This window comes from Epinephelus lanceolatus, chromosome 22 (assembly GCF_041903045.1).
Source record: "Epinephelus lanceolatus isolate andai-2023 chromosome 22, ASM4190304v1, whole genome shotgun sequence".
NCBI classification, from domain to species: domain Eukaryota; kingdom Metazoa; phylum Chordata; class Actinopteri; order Perciformes; family Serranidae; genus Epinephelus; species Epinephelus lanceolatus.
This window is the reverse complement of record NC_135755.1, coordinates 22,204,022-22,225,887: the sequence shown is the minus strand read 5'-3', so window position 1 is coordinate 22,225,887 and position 21,866 is coordinate 22,204,022. Positions and strand designations below refer to the sequence as shown.

At 40.3% G+C, this 21,866-nt stretch overlaps 2 protein-coding genes across 3 annotated transcripts in view; one reads left to right on the top strand and one right to left on the bottom strand.

The window, feature by feature from the left end:
* Positions 1–925: 925 nt before the first annotated feature.
* On the bottom strand, positions 926–3,597 carry LOC117245770 (dynactin subunit 6-like). The gene is made up of 7 exons (XM_033609259.2): positions 3,463–3,597; positions 3,043–3,107; positions 2,842–2,947; positions 2,670–2,758; positions 1,738–1,785; positions 1,463–1,605; positions 926–1,359 (listed from the first exon to the last, which is right to left on the bottom strand). Exons 1-7 carry the CDS (start codon positions 3,495–3,497, stop codon positions 1,261–1,263), a joined length of 585 nt encoding a protein of 194 aa, XP_033465150.2. The 5' UTR covers positions 3,498–3,597; the 3' UTR covers positions 926–1,260.
* A 3,661-nt stretch (positions 3,598–7,258) lies between these two features.
* LOC117245769 (zeta-sarcoglycan-like) overlaps positions 7,259–21,866 on the top strand; it is a 55,918-nt gene continuing 41,310 nt past the window's right edge. The window contains exons 1-2 of one of the 2 annotated variants that reach the window (XM_033609257.2): positions 7,259–7,576; positions 17,736–17,930. In XM_033609257.2, the coding sequence (XP_033465148.1) occupies positions 7,538–7,576; positions 17,736–17,930 (234 nt within the window). In that variant the 5' untranslated portion in view covers positions 7,259–7,537. The remainder of the gene's footprint in view (positions 7,577–17,735; positions 17,931–21,866) is intronic. The other variant, XM_033609258.2, reaches the window with a different exon arrangement.

The following is a 21,866-nucleotide window of genomic DNA, read 5'->3' as shown; positions in this document are numbered from 1 at the left end:
GACGTGGCCCCGGCTGCACTCCGCCGCTGAAATAATTAGCCCCTGGTTGATGTGGACTCCTCGTGGGACTCCACCGTGACATGTTTAAATGAGTATTGGCAGAGTGCGACACCAGCTGTGAGCCTCCTATGGGGAGCTGCTGTACTGTGCAGCGCCCTGCCCACTGAGCGCAACACAAAGCCTTTAAACTCTGACAAGCAACAGCAGCAGCGGCGACTGCAGCGGCCTTGAGCTTGTTTTACAGCTCCAAGGGTTTAAAGGAAACAACTGTAAAATGTGACATCTGAACTTTATCATGCCAGGTGTGTCAGGCGGGGATGTGCTCCTGGATCTCCAACCGGACACACGTCTATCTGCACCCAAATCCTCGAGGCTGTGTGGCACAGATGGGAGCACCACACAAGGGGCTCAGACACAAAGAGGGGGGTATGAGGCATTATTCAGACTCATGCTGCAGCAGAAATGCATGTTGCAACCACACCCCTATCAATTACAATAAACCAGGCGTGTGGAATTCCCACTGTACCCTGGCACCAGTGTGGCAACGCCTGTTGGGAGGGCACAGGACTGGCAACCACCGAATCCAGGATGGGGATTACCACACCCAGAGTTATCTTTTGAGGCATCACTTTTACTCATTGCACTTTTTAAATCGTGAAGCAGCTCACAGTCACAAATGCACTTCATTTGTTGTGATGACTTGAAGCAGATGAAATTAAAATTAAGTATTTTTAGCATTAAAAACATGCCCAAATAGATATTTTTAGTTGGTGTATTAATAAAGGTTATTTTACCTGATGAAACAAAGCCTCCAGAGCAGACAGCAGAGGGTGAGCAGACAGTTGCTCAATAGCCCCCCCTTGTGGTCAAAGAATATAGTGCATATAAAACCAACAGTTTGAGGAAAACAAGCTGAAATGCAATCTTTATTGGAATCTTTATTGCAATATTTATTGGAACAGTTATAAATATATATGAGTAGAATTGCTTAACATACAAATGGCACAATTTCAAGTCCAAAATATATCATAAATAGTCTTAATATTGATCTGAAAGCAAAAATGCAACACCAGAAATGGTCACGTCACAAATGAAAGCACTGCTAATGTGCTGGAAGATATGAGGAGTGTGTGATGGTTGTTTTCAGTGCCAGAGGTGTTTAGACATTAAGGAATGACACTTGAGTGAAAGAAAAGTGCAAGTAGAAAGAATCGAGTCATTAGTGTGTGGTGCACCAGGACCTCTGGATCCATCCCTGTCTCAGTTCCTCACTGGCGTGCCGCTTCCTTTGGCCGTCTTCTTCAGGTGGTGATAGTTGGGCAGAATCTTCATGAGGAAGTCGAGCTGCAGAGTCTGAGGCTGCAGGATTAAAATAAATAAATAAATAAAAAACATGAATATGCACTCAAGCCAACAATACTTCGTGACTGGCAGGCACGAGCAAGCATTAACAGGGACTGACCTGTGGCTTCTCGCTCTGCACGCGGCGGATGCAGTTTGAACCGTACACAACCGTGTTCTCCGGTATGACCTCACACGTGTTGACCTGGCAGCACGCGCCGATGATGCATCCACTGGTCAGAATCACGTTTCTCCCGAGATCAGCTGGGATTTAGACCATTGTTTGCAAAGTTACAAATAGTGGTAACACACAGTTTCTTTATCGATTTCACAGAAAATCTACTATATCATACTGTATATCAATACTGACATATGGGAAGTGGTTACGGTACTTACCCTTGGACTCAATCACATTGTTGTCTCCAATTTTCAAAGCTTGAGAGACTGTGGCACAATTATTAAGGATTTAAATCTATAAATCCGTATTTCAGGCCACTTTATTAGGGGCACCTTGCTAGTACCAGGTGGGACTCCTTTTGCCTTCAAAATTGCATTAATTCTCGGTGTCATAGATTCAACAAGGTGCTGGAAACATTCCTCAGAGATTTTGGTCCATATTGACAGGATAGCATCACACAGTTGCTGCAGATCCATGATATCAATCTCCCATGGAGGCTACTAGAGTACAGTGAACTCATTGTCATGTTCAAGAAACCAGTTTGAGATGATTTGAGCTTTGTGACATGGTGCGTTATCCTGCTGGAAGTAGCCATCAGAAGATGGGTACACTGTGGTCATAAAGGGATGGACATGGTCAGCAACAATACTCAGGTAGGCTGTGGTGTTTAAACCATGCTCAGTTGGTACTAAGGGGCCCAAAGTGTGCCAAGAAAATATCCCCCACATCATTACACCACCAGCAGCAGCCTGATCCATGCACTTTCCTGAGTGGGAAGTTTGAGAGCTGAACTAAAGTTGTCAGTGCTCTCTGGTGGACAAACTATATACATGCAACACTGTGTCTTAATTACTTCAAACACATATAAGGATTTATGTAGCATTTCTTTCTTCTTGGCTGACATAAACTCAGATATGTGGACAATAAGCTTGTATCTTGGGGTGGGCCTTGAGTTGGACGGCTGTTTCTGGTTTTCCTTCCTTCCCTTTACTGCTTTATTTTAACACTCATTTCAAGAATGACTTTTTTTTCTGTTGTTACGTGTTATAAAACATGTCAATAAAAGAAAAAAAAAAGCTAATAAATGTCAATTTGTCGGCTTTATTGCAGTCAGGTGCCACTCTATTGTTTTCTGCATAGCAAAGGATACCACATCCAACTTCAAACACATTATTAGCCCCGATGGTCATTGTTTTCGGCTCCACTCCCTCTGTGTCTGGCTTGATATTCTCTGGATAACTGCAGACAAAACACACATAAGATAATATAAGATAAAACTGTCACGATCAGACAGGGAAACAATGTTGTAATACACACTGTACCTGTTAATAATAAGTGCCTGCTCTTCTATCAGATTGCCCTCCTCAATGATAATAGGCCCTGCCTCTGCTATGATCCGAGCTTTGGGGTGGACAACTGTTCTGGCACCTATAATATAAATAAAGAAAAGGCCTTGTTGGAGCAGACAGCTGCTGGATATGCAATGAAACATTAATTGTGATGTGAAAAAAAAAAATCCTCACCAATGGTCACATCTCCTCTGATCTCGCTCTCAACACACACAACAGCTCCAGCTGCTATTTTAGCACTGCGAGGAAACACAGAGATCACATGAAATGTTCCAAACAGTGATGCACTGTGACCATTACAGCTGCATCACACACACACACACACACACACACACACACACAATGCACACAACACACAGCTACAGAGATGATCATGCACATCCTGTCAGTCTGCAATCACATATTGATCTGTTATAATATTAGCAATTAAAATATCTGGATAATATTTACTGTCTATGCGACCTATAAAAATATGGGTGTCACCATCAGTGATTTTGCAACATTATTATAACATGACACCATATATTTAATTCCTACGAGCTGTAATTAACTCAGAATATGAAAGATTAACGCAGATTAAATGGAGTTATCTACCTTTTCTGTGCCATGATTTGCTTGGCGTCTGTCATCCCTGCGATGATGAATCAATGTATCGATGGTTGATTATTAATCCTAGTTCAGAGTTGGCGCTCTGGGTTGATTATGTTTGTCTGAACGGAAGCCAGCCTGACACTCTGCTGCCCTCTGCTGTATGTGTAAGGATACTACAATGAAAATGTTTTAAAAGGCTCAACATATATATTTATATTTAGCCAATTTTCATGCAAATCCTCCATATTTATAAGCTGCAGATAAGCTTAAATTTTATGCATCTATAGGGCCTAGCTATATATATATATATATATATATATATATATAATCATTAATATTCGTAAAATACACAAATGACCAATACTTTTCCTGTCTTCTTTTTTTTAATTTTCAATGTATATTATTTTTTCATGACAAAATACATCCATTTACCTTCTACACATTAACCTAAATATCTACATAAACAAATACATAAATGCACAAAGCTTTAAATATACTGTAGGGGAGACCAGGGTTGGTTGTCACATGGGTTGGTTGTCACCATGCTTATTACAATCACACTAGAGGGCGCTGTGGCATTAGGTGAGGGGATATTTTGTCATTTTTATGGGTCAGAGTTAAAAAGAATCAAACACTACAAAAGGTCAAAGGTCATAGCTTTGATTTGAGTCACCTTTTAGCCAACAAGCTAAAGCTATATGGTAGCTAGCTTAAAATGTTCGTCAAGAGGTCAGTTGGGGTTGGTTGTCTCACTGCTCTGGGGGTTGGGTGTCATGTGTGTGACTGTTCAGAAAGACAGTCAGCATGCAAACATGTTATAGTCCATATGTTCTCAGGTGTTTTTGATAAAACACACACACACACACACACACACACACACACACACACACACATACACACACACAATGTTGCTTTCATTCCTCATTAGAAAACAACGCTGTATCTAAACAGTCACACACTTCAACCTATGCTATTTGACATTTTATCAAAAGTTGCTAGTCAGATTGTGCTGGAGATCAATCTGTTCCAATCTCACTGTTTCATTTAATGTTATATTCATGGTGAATTGTCATAAAAACAGCGGCTTAAATAAAGCCTTCATTTTACTTTGATTACAAAGGATAATTCAAACAATCACATGGTTCAAATTCATGGTGACACAAGGGGCATTGATGAGTAGGCTACTATTATACTGTAGAGGTGGTATTTTTAAAAAAAACTTATTTGGTGTTTTTATCATTAAAAACTACAACATTACCTTTTTAAGGTAAGTACAGAGTACACAATCCTTTAACAAACTTAAAAGGGTCCCTGAAAAAACCTGTCCTAGCATATTCCTTCTTCCTCCTCTTTTTCCTGAGATGCTCTGCCCTTCTAAGAACTGTTAGCCTGCTTCTCAACTCCTCTTGCAACACCTTAATTCCCTCCCTTTCTTCTTCTGTAGCCTTTTTCCACTGCTTTCTTAACTGTCTCTTTCCTTGACTAACTTCGCTATTTCTCTTTGCCGCCTAGACTTATCTGACTGTACCCTCTCACTCCTCTTTCTCTCATGCACCCCAAACCTCTCTGCATCATATGAGTAAATTATATCTCCCATCTTTTCTAACCTTTCTATTGCATTTCCTCTAAGCCTACTTAAGATTACTGACAAATCTCTATTAACTAACTATAACTCTTTACTGTCATTTGCCCTAGGCCATCTAACTCTAATCTTTTGCTCCATGGTTCTCTCTCTGACTGGCATACTGGCCTCAGTGTCACCTGCATCCTCTCTTACTAGCCTCCTGGAGGTGTCGTGGGACCAACTAGACGAAACACTGGTGAAAGGAGGTTCCCACCCGATGACCCCAAAGACATATTAGTTATCACTGCTCACTGGTCTGTATAGTTAAGCCTTGCCATAATAGCTTATCATAGGGCTTAGGAGGTTATTCACTGAGTGCTGATCCTTTTCTAGAGCACAAACTTCTTGTGTTTATTTGAATGAATTTTTAAAATCCCCCCCACCCCGAAACTCCATTGGTAACTATAGGGACAACCAATGCTATACATTGTGACAACCAGCCCTGTGATGGGTTGTAAAAATGAAAGGGATCCCCATTCTAAGCCAAGACCTTAAGCTTTCATATAATGTAGGAATGAGTATTAAAAGATGTTTTGATGGTGAGCAGCTCACACATGAGTAAAAAGTGTGACAACAGCCCGGGTGCCCCCTAACATCAGTTTATGTTTCTGATACACAGCCTACAGTACTTTACTGAAGTGTCACCATGTCTCCTGCAGGGTGCATCAAATATCAATGAATTGGAACAAATAAAGCTGAAGCCAGTTATATTTAATGTACGCTGTGCATATGGAGAAAAATCATAGGGCTTTATTATCACTCTACATACTCTCTTGATGCCTGTTCAGCTAAATAGAAATAGTTTATTTTTGTCTAATGGTCAACTGAAGCTGTATTTGGCTTCCAAATGTCTGGTAAATATGAGTCAGTGAGAGGAAGTTTCCTATGATGTCATATTAACAGTGACCTCTGCTGCAGCTGCATGTGGCCGCTCACACTGACCACATAATCTGGTGTTTAACAGTTGTATTAAGCAGTGCCTTCCCTCCTGAATGGGGTTAGATTGTGTCAAGATAATCGGAGTTCACACTATTGAAACAGGAAATTGAAGAATACTCTCTTTTCAGAATAAAACGATATGACTTTGACTGATAAGGATTAATTTAAACTCTAATAATAATGATAAGGGCTCCACTAAATTTAATTGCCTCTTACATAATACAAATTTATCACTAAGAATGATCCAGTATTATGATAATATGACACAAGTTTGGGGAAGGTTAAAATCATTTTTTGTTGATGTGTTCCAAGAAGTCTTTTATAGCCTACTGTATCATTTAATTGAATAGGGTTTTTAAATTGCTTATTCATAGTTTTTAATTTGGTATAGATTGCTACAGACTATCTTACCAAAAAATAAATAAAGATATAAAAATAATTAATTAATATAATTTAAGTTCTTTTTTGAACACAGGTGTAGTAAGTATATTGTAATTATATATGTTTATAGTATATAGTTAGTCTAATAAAAACACAAATAAATATCACACCAATAAAAGCTCCAGGTAGCTATTCTTAGATAATATATAAATATATACCTTTTTTTTTTAAAAAAAAAAAAATAAATAAATAAATAAATTCATGTGCATTTCAGAAGCCAGTGGCAGACAAAGGAAAGGCAACAATGAGTATCTTATTTTTATTATCTTATTTAAAGACACTTACTGAAATGTTAACGTTACTAATGTAACAGCAGGCCCATGCATTGTCTTGTAAATTTAGCTTGGCATTTTATTTATTTATTTATTTATTTTTATCAAATTGTTTTGAGAGTCCTTTTTGATTTTTTAATTTTTATTTATTTATTTATTTTTAGAGAAGGGGAAAAAATGTGCACCGCTGATGTTTTCTTTCATATGTGAATCTCAATTGTGTTATATTTTTTAATTATATAGTTATTTAAAGACATTAAAATGTTGGTTTTATTTACCTTCTTTAATTTCCATTTGTTATATTAAAATATAAGGTGTCTTATTTTGCCAGTAGCACCTTTAAAAAAGTGGTTTCAGGAAATTCTGTGTTTAATTATTTTTTCTTGTTTATATTGTTTATAGAATTGTTAAGCGTCCTATAACTTTTATTTTGAAGTTACGTACCGGATGTCGTACTCCTCATTGTGTCCGTCTTGATGGCGGTTGAGTTTTTGAAGGCGGGCGGATCGTCTCATCAGCTCCTTGAACGAAAAGTGAGCAGCGGACGGACGCACCTGAACCTGCGTGTCCTAATTAGCCCGTCGCTTGTTTGTACAGTAGTTACGGTCCACATTCACGGCTTCAAAATACATTTAAAGTACAGTTACAATGTAGATAAAAACAAGTGTGAGTAGTTTAAACCGTTGGATAACTGTATTGTTTGCTGAAGTGCCGCTAGCTCGCGCGCCAGGGGCTGAATTTCGTGCCGTTAGCTTGTTTCAACTTTGTGGAAATATGTAACTGTGACAAATGAGACTGTAACATGGAGCAGTCGGCCACTCTCGACATAGAGACGCTGAAGGTAAGAAAACAATGGCGGAAAAAGTGCGTGTTTGTGTGTAATTTATAAACAGTGAGTCTGTCAGCTGAATGCTGGACTAGTTTGACACGGACGTCCCATAATGCAGCGGGAAAGTGAGTTTTATTAACCTTGCTTTACAGGACAGCAGGATACTTGATGTAACTGCTCATGACTTATTCATATAGAGGCTGTGTTGTTTTATTCAGCAGGCCAAAGTCAAGTTCCTCCCGAGTCCCCCCTGCAACAGGTGCACCTACTGCTTCAATTGTTCCATTAAAAGTCCCAGCTAATTAAAGATGAATGGGAGCTGTCTGTAGTCCTCCCAGTGGTTGCATCTCTCCAGGCAGGAAACATGATGCTTCACAAGCACTCACCTGCGCTCAAACACCTCAGGAATCCTGCCTGGACTTCTTTACATATCTCCCTCTTGCACTATAGCTCATATCCTATGCATTCTCCCCTCTCAAGAATCACAGTAATGTGACAGCCTATGAATATTCTGCCTGCATGGTTTCTCATTATCATTCCAGTCTAGCAGGGGAGGCAGTAACCTCTGGGTACAGTATGTGCATCTCGTCTCCGCTGCTGCAGTGCAAGAAAGCAGCTCTCGGTGTCAGAAACCCACACAGCAGAGCCTCTGTTTGGCTGTGCACTCAAGTCCATCCATTGGCCTGCTGCACACACACACACCTCTGGGCTTAATGGTTAAGTAACGCTTATCAGTCAAGAAATCACTCCTGCTCACACCGGCTCTGAGCTGATCCAGCACTTCCAGCTTAGTGACAAGTCTGCAAGTTTGTCTTTCAGCTAATTTGCCATGTTTGTGCTCTTTTTTGAGTTGTGAGGAAGGTGATGTAAAAGGATCCACTATCTGCTTTAATTAAAGCCAGTCTTTGTTTTGAATGCTTTGTATTTTTGTTGATAGTGTGCCGCTCAGTCTGGCACTTCCCCTGTGCGTTCGGCTGATGAATGCAAATGACGCCTATGGAGGTGCTGTCCAAAATGGCCCCGTCGCTCTCTCCAAGGATTTGCTAGGGATTAGCAAGGAAAGCTAGTGTACTGTGGAGAAGTGTCTGTCTGTTTACATCAGCAGTTTGTCGCCTTCTCCCTTCACCTTCTCCCCCCACCCCACGCCGGAGCCAACATCAACACTGAGGAAGGAAGTGACAGAGCTGCAAACATTTAAGAGGCTCAACAAAACCAGCTCTCCTCTGTTAATAAGTGATGCAAAGGTCAGAGGTGCCGGCGATGTTTGTTGCACACTTTTGTGTTGCCATGCAGGTACAAATATTTCTCATGAAAGTGTCATCAAAAGCAGAGCTGCAGCAAAAGGAAATTCTCTCTGAAAACCCCTCTTCAAACAGTCTGTGATGTTCAGTCGTGTTGGCTGTGTGCTCTGATTGAACAGCTGCGACCTTTTCCTTGTGCCGGACTTATCTGAGATCTTTGATCCCCGCCGGTCTCATGCTTACAGTAGGGTTACCTTTGTTGCTGTCAGCCGGATGAAGCGTTCTGCCATCCACCCATAAAGGGCAACCACGCTGCAGAAGATGAAGCCATTGACGAGCCCCTCTGCTATTGTAACTCCACCAGAGATGATGGAGCCACAAAAATTGGATTTCACATCTAAGCGGAGCGACTATTGACAGCAGCACCCTCGCTCACATGCTTGATTGTCTCATCAACAAAATGTGAAATGGTTACATCAATGCAGCGAGTTGCACATTTGGGAAGTATAATTGGTTTTCCCGGTTGCAGCCGCGCATTCAGGCTCCTCTGTCTCTTTGATTGGGCTTTCTGTCAAACCCAAAAGGCCCACAGAACCGAAACGAATAGGTGCTTTGATACTGTATGACAGACTCGTAGCATGATTGTGTCCATCCCTTTCCCCCGTTGCTGCCTCAGCGATTGTGCAGTGATCGTATGCAGGATGGATGAGTACAAGCTTTACAGTCATTAGTGCACCTCAAATGTTTTCTTACCTCCAGCTGAGGCGGCCCTGCGGGACTCCCGTGGCACCGCTGAGTGAGACAGCGCCAGCCGATTTGCTGATTAACACTATCAGGCATTAATAACGTCTCATTTTCTTTCATTAGGGGCTTCTCAGCTGCATTTTGCTGCCTCTGCAGCATGTCACTGTTTGATCAAAACAGCATGTAGAATATCACCCTCTACACTAATTGGTGAAGATGAGGCATGCTGGCAGCGGGTAGGGGACTGCTGGGTAATTGCTGGCTTTGGCTGAATCCAGCTGTAATGTCTGTAGTCAAAGCTCTGAGGACCCCCTTCCTCCCCCCCTAGCAGAAAAGAAAAGTGACACAGTCAGATCTCAGCACAAACTTAAAGGGGATTGATGAAGTAGCGTGCGCAGAGATAAATATGGTTGTGCAACAAATCCATAAGGACTTTCCCAGCGCAGCGAATGATCTACAGAGACCGCAGTTTTTATACCTTATTGTACCTTAGAGAAGCAAGTTACTGCGTGTGCGGTGAGTTTCTATTAATAGAAACTACATGTAATCAGGACTGTAGGTGGTAAACCATCCGTAGCTTTGTGTAGATTTCAGAGCCATCTGTTCGTGGTAATCAGTTGACATTTGTCTCAGGCATACGAGAACATAGTATTTTGTCTTCATTGGATGAGGATATGCAGACGCTCAGAATAATTGTTGGACTGGGTTGTGTGAGTGAGGAGAGAAATGGTCTTCAGACTTTTCATGATTGGAAGTTTGAGCGTTGAGTGATTCTCTAGTCCCAAACTTATAATTGTGCAAACAGTTGTTGTCAACAGTTTCTGTTACATTATTTACGCTTAATTTGTTGTTTTCAGCCATTGTACTGCAAAACATTAACGTTGAATAGCTAGTGTTGGACAAAATTAACCAATTAGCATATTTTACTTAGCAAAGAAAGCCTTTTGCTTTTCAAGAAACATCATATCCTCTTGAAATAAATTGTACAGTATGTAACAAGATATAACACCATGTTTCAATAAGAAAAGCAAATAATGAAATCTCTTTTTTTAAATCAGTAATGTCTCAAATGTGGGAGTAAATCATTGCTTTAAAGGTATACTGTGCAGGATTTTAAAAAACATGTAAGCCTAAGTATAGACTCATACAATAGTAATCCCTCTCAGTCATCACTTATGACCCCGCAGCAGTGTAGTTGTTGCAGTTGTGGGCACAGCACACTTTAATTTCTCTTCATGGATCATTAAGTAACACATAAAATGCATTTTTTATCGAAAGCAAAACTCCTGTGGTAAGATCTGTAACTTATTTTGTGAAAAAGTTACAGATGAAGTTGTTAAAACGAGTAGAAATTTGCGGTGAAATTCACCTTTTTGCACAAAGAATACAGTCGTGATGTACTTATCTTTATTTCAGTGTGGGTTTTGTGTCTTTTGGCTAAAAAAAAAGGCAGAATAAAATGGAAATCTGATCCATTGTTTGGTGTGTGGACTCCACCTGATTTCATGAAACCACTTGTGATATTTTTTTTTCATATTTATGAGGACACTTAATCACTTTTGTAAGATGCCTAATGGAGCATCTGCAGTTGGCAGCAGGCATTACACATACAGGAAACAGGTGAGAGACGATTCTCCAACCACGGTGTTTAGGAGTGCAGTTTTTTTCGGTCTATGGGTTATGAGCAGTTCAGCTGAAGATCATTTTCTCCTCTTACACTGTAATTTTGGGAGATCTGAAGAGGTAAAATTATACTGTATTTTACTAGAGAATACAAAATTATGGAAAATTGCTAAACTTCAACATTTTGTGTAGTAGGATCTAGTTTTTCTGCATATCCTACCCAATTTATCATCTTGTGACCCCTTTGAATCATCTTGTGACTCCTTGTGGGGTTCCAACACACAGGTTGGGAGCCAGTGGGGTGGACAGTATGACCTCAAATTAATATCACAGTTACTGTTTTAAATTAGGGATGCAAGGGAGGAATTTCACGACCTTATGCCACCTCGCGGAATATGGGGACAGACTTGTCTCGTCTTCAAGACAGCATTGGAGGTTGTATCGGCACCGAAACAATGTCTGTACAAACAGGACAGCTGGCAGCATGGGATCATAGACAACATGACATTTTGATGACATGTTTTTTGTGTGCGACCCACTGCAGGAGATTTAAAAAGCAGCTGGTAGGAGCGCCTGACTCTCATAGGTCTTTCCAATTTGCAGACTTTTACAGTCGCTGTTCTTCTTTGAGTTAGCTGCTAACTGCTATTAGCTGCTTTTTAAATCTCCTACGGTGGATCACATGCATAATATCAAAACGTCAAACCTGTTCTGTCCATGATCCTGGTCTGCTGGCTGTCTCGTGGCGGTTAGTTTTTCTAACTTTTTTTGTTTTTTTAAAATTAACAAACAAATTAATTCATAGATATAAATCTACTGAATTGTTTTTTATTATTAAATCAAATTGTGCACCAGCAACTTGGTAAAAAGTATCAGCATCAGCCTGATATCAGTATTGGTTTGTGCATCCCTATTTTATATGCAACAGAGTGTATTATTTTCTGCCTCATAATGACGAATTTCTGATACATTTGTCCAAATTAGTGACAGTCTGACCATGTCAGGATTTTGGATTGGGCTTGGGCTGATTAGTTGGTTAAATGTCTGGCTTGAGATGTCATTGGTTGTCGTGACTAGTCACAGTTTCATCATATGGGACTCTGACAGTTTATTAAAAAAGGTTATACAAGCAAAGGAAGGTTGAGATTTATTTATCACAGTAATGTGACAGCCTATGAATATTATTTATACTTACTTATACTATTTATACTCATCTGGCCCCAGACAGTCGCATCATAGTCGCCAACTGTGAGTGTCCGTCTGTCCCTGCAGTGACCTTTAACTGACCACTGCTCCTATTTCCTAATTATTATTAGGACTGTTTCTGTAGCTGCTACAGTAAAAGGGCAACATTTTTAATTATACAGTTTTGGATTGCTCATATCCACACACATTTTGAGAAACTCTGTTGTGTAACAATGCTTTTCTATATAAAGTGTTAATTGTCAGACCCACTAAAGCTGACATGACCTGATAAGTGGGACTCAACGTAGCGTGAGATGCCTGCACAGCTTGCTCTGTGATCAATATTTTGTTTCTGAAAAGTCAAAGTTGTTTCTCACTCCTGCTGCCGTTAGACATCTCAATCAGTCCAGTCCAGCGTGTTTGTGAGTCAGCTGTGACCGGCATGCTGAAATGACAGATTGACAAAACGCCAGCCACTATGCACTCCTCCATTTGCTCTGTGAATAACCAAGCTTTAGGAGGCATGACTCGACCAGGGTAATATATGCATTAAAACTCTTGCAAAGAAATCACAGGATCCACTAGTGTTGGGAACAGTGGGTTGCCATAGAAATTACAAGTGCTGAAGTTTCCCCTAGCAACAGTGGATTGAAAATAGACTGAATCTGTCCAGCAGGGGCATGGCTGTAGACTAAAAGATTGTTTTTCAAACAGTTTTTCATGGTGTGATTTAAATGTGTATTTAAGTTTTGAGTGTCTTTAGATTCCAGTGAAGTGTGAGGATGTTAGAAACAAGCTGAGCCGTAGAAGAGCGTATGGTTTCACTAAACGTTGTGTGTATGGCAGAGTTGTGGTTGTAAACAGTCATCTGCGACACTGCTGAGAGTTTATATTCAGCCTTTGTGTAAGCACCTCTCATAATGCTCTTGTCCCTCAGCTGTATCACCGGTTAAATTGGAATCACTGACATTTCTAGGCCAGCGATATGGGTCATTTGTATTTGCTGCAAAGTCGCAACATCCATTTGTGAGACATCTGCCACTGCTGGCAGATGTGACCTAAACTGTTCGTCCAAGGAAACAGTCACTAGGAGTGTATTAAGTTGTGAGGCAGTGGGAAGGCTCTGGAAGACTCTTGTTAGGTGCCGTGTTTGGAGTGCATTACCCTGTGTTATTATTGTTCTGGTTTAGAGACTGTCCAGTCATTCATGCCTGTCCAAGGAGCTGTTTCAATTATGGGAAAGATTTGGAAATGTGAGCTTCAGTGCACAGACGCTCACATTTTATTTTGATGGCTTTGTAAAAATTGAAACAACTGAAATTTCATATAATGGGCCAGGAAACTGCTCAACCGAAACTTATTGGAAGTATCTTGCAAATGATGTGTTTTGATTGATTTTTATCCCTTTTTAAAGGGACAGTTGACTCCAAAAGCTAAAGCATATTTTCCCTCCTCTCTGTAGTGCTAGTCAGTCTAGATTGTTTTGGTGTGAGTTGCTGAGTGTTGGAGATATTGACACATAGATGTTTGTCTTCTCTTGAATATAATGGAACTAGATGGCACTCAGCTTGTGGAGCTCAAAGTGCCAAAAGATACATAAAAAACTCAACAACAATGTCTCTTTCTTCTTTTCTTTTTTATCTGCCAGTTAATTGCTTGATTCAATTAATATTTGTTTGCAGAAAATGTCAGAAAATCAATAGAAATGGCCATTACAGTTACCCAGAATCCAAGGCAATATATTCAAATTGCTCATTTTGTCCAGCCAAGAATCCCAAACCCAAAGATATTCAGTTTTCTATCACATAAGGCAGCAAATCTTCACAGTGGCCAGGATGAAGTCAGAGAGAATCTGACTATTCTGCCTGAAAATGACAATGACAAACAAATATTTGATTGTGAAAACAGAAAAATTAACTTATCAATTCATAGAGATATATAAAGTAGAGCTGCAACAGTTATGCGATCAATTAGTTAATTAACAAAAAATTAACTTGCTTCTTTGTGATAATTAACTGATTGTTTAGGTAATTCTTAAAGCAAAAATGGCAAACAGCTGGCAAATGTCACAATTTGCTGCTCTTTTTTTTGTCTTTTGTTTAATAGATAGTAAATGAAATTATATTAAGTTTTGGATTGTTGTCTGGACTAAACAAAACATTTGATGACATCACCTTGTGTTTTGGATATGTCACTTTGCGTGTGTGTACAAATGTGCGGACTCTCACCAATTGTCCCTGGCAAAGAGCTCACACTCCTGCAGCAGTAGTCTCCTAGTGTCTCATGATAGAGAGTTGAGGAGCAACAGCAGGGCAAGGAGCTGTTAAGCTCCACACAGAAGGGCTCCCCCACCCTGGGTTCACACCAGGAACCCTCTTGCTGTGAGGCGTGGGTTTTCTCCAGGTACTCCAGCTTCCTCCCACAGTCCAAATAAATGCAGGTTAAATGGTGACTCTAAATTGTCCATAGGTGTGAATGTGAACATGAATGGTTGTCTGTCCCTATGTGTCAGCCCTGTGATAGTCTGACGACCTGTCCAGGGTGTACCCCGCCTCTTGCCCAATGTCAGCTGGGATAGGCTCCAGCCCCCCTGCGACCCCCAACAGGATAAACAGTTATGGAAAATGAATGAATGAATGTAAGAATAATAAGTGGCTACCGTGACCTCACCCATTGGTTTGTGGACTCCCATTTTGAAGCCTTGAGTTCGGCGTGTCAGCCGTTGCCGTCTTATTTCTGACGTGACCACATTTGGGGAGAGGCTGGCGCTGTGGAGGAGTGAGGGATGGACCTGACTGAGAAGCCAAAGAGGTTATCAGCAGACAGCCTGTCACTCAAAGCAGCCCGCCCTTTATTATGTCTAAATTTTAATGGGTGAATTATATTAAAATTCACCCTGTACAGTTGTCATGAATGAGGAAATTAGCTATAGAGACCAAAACTGTTTTTCATACCTGGTTGTAAGCATGTTAATTTTTGCTGTAAAGTTTGGTATTATAACATGGAGGTCTGTGGAGATTGATTTGCCTTTGAAGGCAGTCTTGAGAGGCCACTCTAAAAACTGCAGTTTTTGGCACCTCCATGCTGGCTTCATTATTCAGCCCTGGAAGTTGTTGCCTGGTAGTAGCCACAAAGTAAAAGCTTCTGCATTTGATGAATGTCTGAAAATGCAGCCTGAAGGACATATGCCTATTTCTGGCACCAGCTGTTTACCAGCTGATACACCACACGCTGCCTGATGCTCACTGTTACACTGGTTTACAAAACTAAATCCAATGTGTGGGATTTTATAATCGCTAAAATCCATTAACCGCTGGCTCTGATATTGGTTCGTTGCAGCTATAATAAGTACTATCAGAGGCTGATATTCTCTGTTCTGGATGTTAAAACAGACGCTTTCTGTAATAATGCTCTCTCTGTGAGCAACTTAACTGCAGCTGTATCTGAAGTGATGAGGTAAAGAGCAACACAGGATGCAGTTTCTGCCTCTATTTAAACCTGGGTCAAGTAATTTAGTTCATCTTGAAGGAAGTCTTTAGCTTGCTGAGCTAAAGAGTCGTTGCTTGCTCTGCCACTGTTAATGGGAGGCTCTCAGGGAAACACACAATCTCATGATACCTGCCATCAGTGTCATGTGCTAATGACAGGCTGAGTGTGAGTAAAGCGTGTGGAGCATGGGTTCTGACTTGAGTCATGCATACATCACACTTCTGGGCTCCCACTGGGGAAAACTATGCACAGGTGTGTCAATTATAGATGTGTGTTTCGTGCGATTGATGCATTTTATATTGGCGGGATGAATAATAGTTGCTCCTCGGAAGTGTGAGGAACTTTTAAAAATCTTTGACATAATTGGACATAATAAAACATTCTGCTGCCGCTGCTGGACATTTTATTTCCGTTTGTACCAGCAGGCGCCTCGCTCTGTTCATTATCTATGCAAGAGAGTGGGATGGGAGGCAGCCTCACCATGAATTCAACCCAACAACAGCTGAACAGAAGAGTTTCACACTGTCAGCCCGCGGTCACGATCGACTGGAGAACAGCTACCGCTCACCCTCGCCTGGACGACCGCACTTGACAGACATCATCCTCTCTGATCTCAGATCAGAGCTCGCGTGTAGCAGCTTCTCAGTGGCTGGCAGGCACTTAGTTACTCTGCCAGAGTGGAGAACATTTCTCTGGCATGGAATTGACCCTCTTTTCTCATAATCCACCTCCTGTTTTCACTCGCACTGAGCGGAAGAAAAGCAGCCTGTAATTTGTTCATAATGTGAAATTTCATACATGAAGACTGGGCATCAGAGATGTCCTTGACTTAACTTGTGGACTGCCTGCCTGAGTGAATCGTCTCCATCAGGTTCCCGTATTTCCATAAAGCCTGCTCACTGCACGTGGTGTGTTAAATACATTCCTGTGAAAGTTTGATGGGCAGTAACATTATAAAGATCTCAGCCAGAGGGGAGCAGTAAACAGGTCAGCTGCAGGAAGCTGTCACTCATGGGGACTTTTTTTGTGAACACAGGGATCCAGTTTGACAAAATGTCAACAAGTAATTAGCATTGAAAACAAAGCTGTGACACGTTATTAAATCCAGACAAATGTATTTTCAATGTAAAGTACATAAATAAAAGCAGAAATGTCAAGGACCGTCCTTTTCAGTACTGCAACTCCCATCACTAACTGTTATTACTTCATCAGTATGCACATTTGCAGATTTATGTCTATTGACTTAACAAAGACGTCTAAATATGTGGCTTAAACAGCCTTTCCACTTCTGGGCCAGTCACTCCCACACCCGATTGCTAACTTGTAATCGATAAATCTTGACTGATGATTCCCTTCTCCTGCCGAATAAAACGCACAACCATTTGGTATCTCTTTGAATAAAAAGAAGTCGCCCAAATGACCTTGTCTTTTAGGCACAGAGCTTGATGAATTACCCTGCTTCTGGTGCAATTTCTAAAAGTGTGTAGGGTCGGTGTACCCAGGTGTGTCATTACAAAAGTTTTCCCAAAATAAATCCGCAACCCTTATTCGAAATTTTAATAAATCCATTTCCAGTGTGTTACAGATCGAAGTATCTCCCTCTCACTCCATTTAATAACCAAGCATGGATGTTTCAGGCTGTAGTAACACCCCAGCTTGCATTCATGTCATGCTCTCACCTTTTGTCTTTATGTAGAAACACAACTTTAAAAAAAACAACAAAAAAACTATAAGATTACACAGCCATGCCTCAGCTCACCTCAGCCCAGAGTCATTATTAGTGGTGCTTGTAAGGTAATAACGACTAATAATATGTGATTGCTTCCACAGAGTGACTATATTCTTGACAGCCACTAACATAAAAGCTCCCGTGTGTGCTTTTACTCCAGATTACCCAGGAGCAGTTTATCCTTGCGTCCCAGTCCCTGCATCTCCAGCGACCAGGCTGCGACACCGCGTACCCAGTGGGTCTGTACGGCTGGAGAAAAAGATGCCTCTACTTCTTCCTGCTGCTGCTCCTGGTCACCATGATAGTTAACCTGGCCCTCACTGTCTGGATCATAAAGGTCATGAATTTCTCAGTGGTGAGTACAGCACGGCATGGTCCAACATAAAGCTGAGTCTGTTGGGTATTAGCATAATAATATTTAACATATTCATGAGTGAATTAGCTTTACAGTAGCTGCTGTTTATTTTGAATTAGTGTGAGAGTTGTTTGAGCTGTACCCAGTTTGTCAAAGACCTTACACTTACTGGTCTTGACAACTAGTTTTCCCTGGAAATATCTCCACTGTAAGGCTGCAGTTAATGAATATTTTCATCATCACTTGATATCTCCATTATTTTTCAATTTATCGATTAATTGTTTCGTCTATGAAATTTTCGAATAAGCCATGAATAATGCCCATTAACATTTCCTAGAGCCAAAGGCGATGTGTTCAGATTGCTCATTTTGTATGACCAACCATCTAAATATTCACTTTACAATTATATAAAACACAGAACTTGAGATCGGCATTTTTCCTTCATAAATGACTTAATCAGTTATCAAAATTGTAACACGCTCATTTTCTGTCAATTGACTAATCAGTTAATGGACAAATCATTTGAGAGCTATTCCCCTGGAGCAAGAAGAGATGATTTGTTTTAATACAATTGGAAGTGAGTAGACAGCATGAGCAGCAGTAGCTTGCAAGTGTGGACAAAGAAAAGTGCACAACTACAGAAACCCAAACAGAAAAGCCAAGAGAAAATGATATCCGCAGTGTTATTGAAAAGTAAAATAAACCCTGTTAGGTGCTCAGCTCTGGAGATGTTTACATAATTTTTAAAAAGGTAACATTTTTAAAGAGACTTTAGTTGCGTATCTTGTGAAAGTTTGGGAATTCCTACCAAAGTCTCAGACTCACAACAAAAAAAGCTAATAGCTAGACTTCTGCACTCATAACATTTAATAGAATTGAATCAAATCCTCATTCAGAAAAGCAAAACTTAATATTGAATGAAATGTTACAAGAGAAAAAAAAGTAGTCTTTTACTGTGTTCTCATGGACTTAAAGCACAAATCTGGCAAAAATATAACAATAACAATATGGCAGACTTACAGATAATGTACAGCAGTGGTTGTCAACCTTGTTCGTGTCAAGGACCTGCTATTGATATACATTAGATCACAGACTCCCATTTGATTACAGCTTGCTTCCTGGATATCCGTCTGAAAAGATTTTGGTTGTTGAGATATGATCAAACCATAGCTAGAGCTGCAACAAGTGGTCGATTAATCAATTAGTTGCTGGCTTCATGATCCTTAATGTGAGAATTTGATGCTTTTCTTTGTCATACACAATAATAAACTGAAATGCTTTCCATTTTTGGACTGTTAAGGCCTTGGCACACTGAGTCTGTTTTTTTCGGATGCGTTTTTTAAATCCGTTGTCTGAAGAAAATTGTTACGCATAGGAACGTTGTGCACTGATTCCGATGAGTTTTATTGTTCTTTTTGGTGCAAAAATTCACAACATGTGACAAAATGGAAAGACGCATTTCCTCCTTTGTCTCTCTGATTACCAATCTGGCTGTCACCACTCCCTCCCTGTCTTGCATTAGGCACTGCAGCTACATTAAGGGGCAGAGCTGTCCTCCTCCTCTTCATCATCATCCACCTGTATATTACTGATCGTTGAAACTGAGCTATCTGAGATATGAAATGATTCTGTGTGCCCCGTTCCTCTGTCCTGTCATGGCTGTGTCCTGCCACCACGTTTTCTTCACTGATTTCTTGGTCAAACGTCTCTAAAGACTTCTGACGGATGTGGAAAAACACAGAAAATCAAACCTTTTCTCAAAATTATGTTAGACGCAAGTTTTGGACTCAGTGTGCAAACCTGATTGACACAACGTGAGGTCGTATTTATTTTTAGACGTGCAACAATTTTGGAAGAAAAATAGACTCAGTGTGCAGAGGCCTTAAGTTGGGAAAAACATGCCACATTCCAAGTTATAAAGGGCATATTTTACTATTTTCAGACGTTTTATTAACAGATTGATTAATTGATTTATCCAGGAAATGAGGGACAGATTAGTCGATACTGAAAAAACTAGTTAGTTGCCCTTTCGTCAACAACTGATGAGACAACTGTGGAGGGAGTAAAACCTATGATCAGGAAAGTCACTCTTTTGACTCTTAGTCACATTGGACTAACATCTATATTGAATTAAATGGTGAAAGTTATCTATTCGCCATTTTGCCTGGGACCCCATAAATGTCAGTCTACTCTTTTGCATGGTTTACTGTCTCAGAGGTTAAGGAAGAGTTCGTCAACGAACATTAATTTTACTGCATTGAGATCAAGTACAAGTTTCTTTCTTACAAAGCATCAGTGAAAGAAATTTATTCATGCAGGCCCATCTGAGATGTGTTTCAGGCACCATCTCTCATGTTGCATGCTTTGTCTCATGTGGATTTGATAAAGAATTAGAAAACTTGGCAGCAGGAACGGCTGTCGCAGAATGTGTTAATCTCAAACGAAAACCAAACAGGCAGATGCTGCGAGCTCCTGTGACATTTCCAGGGACAATGCAAACAATTTAGCATTTTTTCAACAAACTCGCAGTGGCAGCTTCCCCCCCTCTGTGACGGATGCGTCCCCTGACTATTGCCATCAGTCCTCTCCTCCTTCGCCTCCCATCAATCTGTGTCATGAGTAAAAGACCTTATCAGTGCTGTTGGTGTCGCTCCAGAAAATGTACTTCGCTGCTCCCCATCTCTCAGGACTCAGGCAGCTCAATGAGAGAACACATGCCAAACCACACTCTGTTGTATTGGTATGAGAGTCAATTCTGAGTGGTTACTGTACGTCCTGGCATGAAAGCCCGTTTCCTAGTTTTAAAGTTGTCAGTTGTTATTACTTTGCTCTGAAAAAGCTGCCAGACAACATTCAAAGTCACCATCTAATCATTTCTGGCAAGCAGATATAACATCACCTCTCTGAGGACATCACACCAACAAAACCCAATCACTTCTACGCTCCAAAAGCATCACTGTTCTTAAAACTTAAAAAAGTAAGTGAAGGGAACTTTTATCTTAAGATACATGCTATGCTTATGGGGAAGGTGGCAGACTGGTAAGATGCTGCATTCACACAGTTTAGTTGAGACTGTGGCATCAAAAATGGTATTGAATAATGACAATGTTCAAGGTGTTGTCTCTAAGTTAGAAATTCCAGTATTGTGCCAACACTAATATTTGCCTTGGTTGAAAGAACTACAGCGTGTAAACAATCTGTTGACAGAATAGCTGTAAGCAAATGCACCAGCGCTGGCAGCAACATCAAAATGAAATCCAATACTAATACAATCAATTCAGATAATTCTGAGGGAGGAAACAAACTGCTACAAATATGTAACACAAAAAACAACTTATGATATTTATACTATTTATCTGGTGTGATTACAAGGTCAGCATGAAGGCTAAGCATCAACAGAAAATTAATTGGCAACCATTTTGGTAATCCAATATCTGCTTTAGTCAATTTTTAATATAAAAAGCCAAACATTTGCTGGTTTTATTCTTCTTAAATGTGAGAATTTGATGCTTTTTCATGTCATACATAATAATAAACTGAAAAGCTTTGGATTTTTGGACTGTTGGAAGGATAACACACACAATTTGAAGAGGGTGGAGCTTCTCTGGCTCAGACTGTTGCTTGAACTATACTTATGCATTTATCTATTGCCCTCCACCCATGCTACCACTGTGAACACAAAGAGTATACAAGCAGATTAAGAGACAGACACGCTCCTCTCTTCCTCAAACTCGGACCGAAATCCACTTGAACGATAAAAATATGCAGTGCTAATTGAACATAAATCAAGATTATGTTACTGCATTGCCTATTTCTCTCCGACTATGCTTTTAGGAACATACTTCAGTGACATGTTTAGTTGTAATAGCGAGACTTTGTGAATAGCAAGTGCCTTTACCAGTGAAAATGAAGGCCAAAAAAACTGAAATTAAATGG

Bases quoted from the DNA above. Each gene is read 5' to 3' on its own strand.
- LOC117245770 (XM_033609259.2), bottom strand. From the start codon at position 3,497: ATGACAGACGCCAAGCAAATCATGGCACAGAAAAG. The intron at 1,786-2,669 runs GTATCCTTTGCT...ATTGTGCCACAG, and splicing joins TGTGTTTGAAGTTGGATGTG to TCTCTCAAGCTTTGAAAATT. The intron at 1,360-1,462 runs GTCAGTCCCTGT...TTAATCCTGCAG, and splicing joins TGCAGAGCGAGAAGCCACAG to CCTCAGACTCTGCAGCTCGA.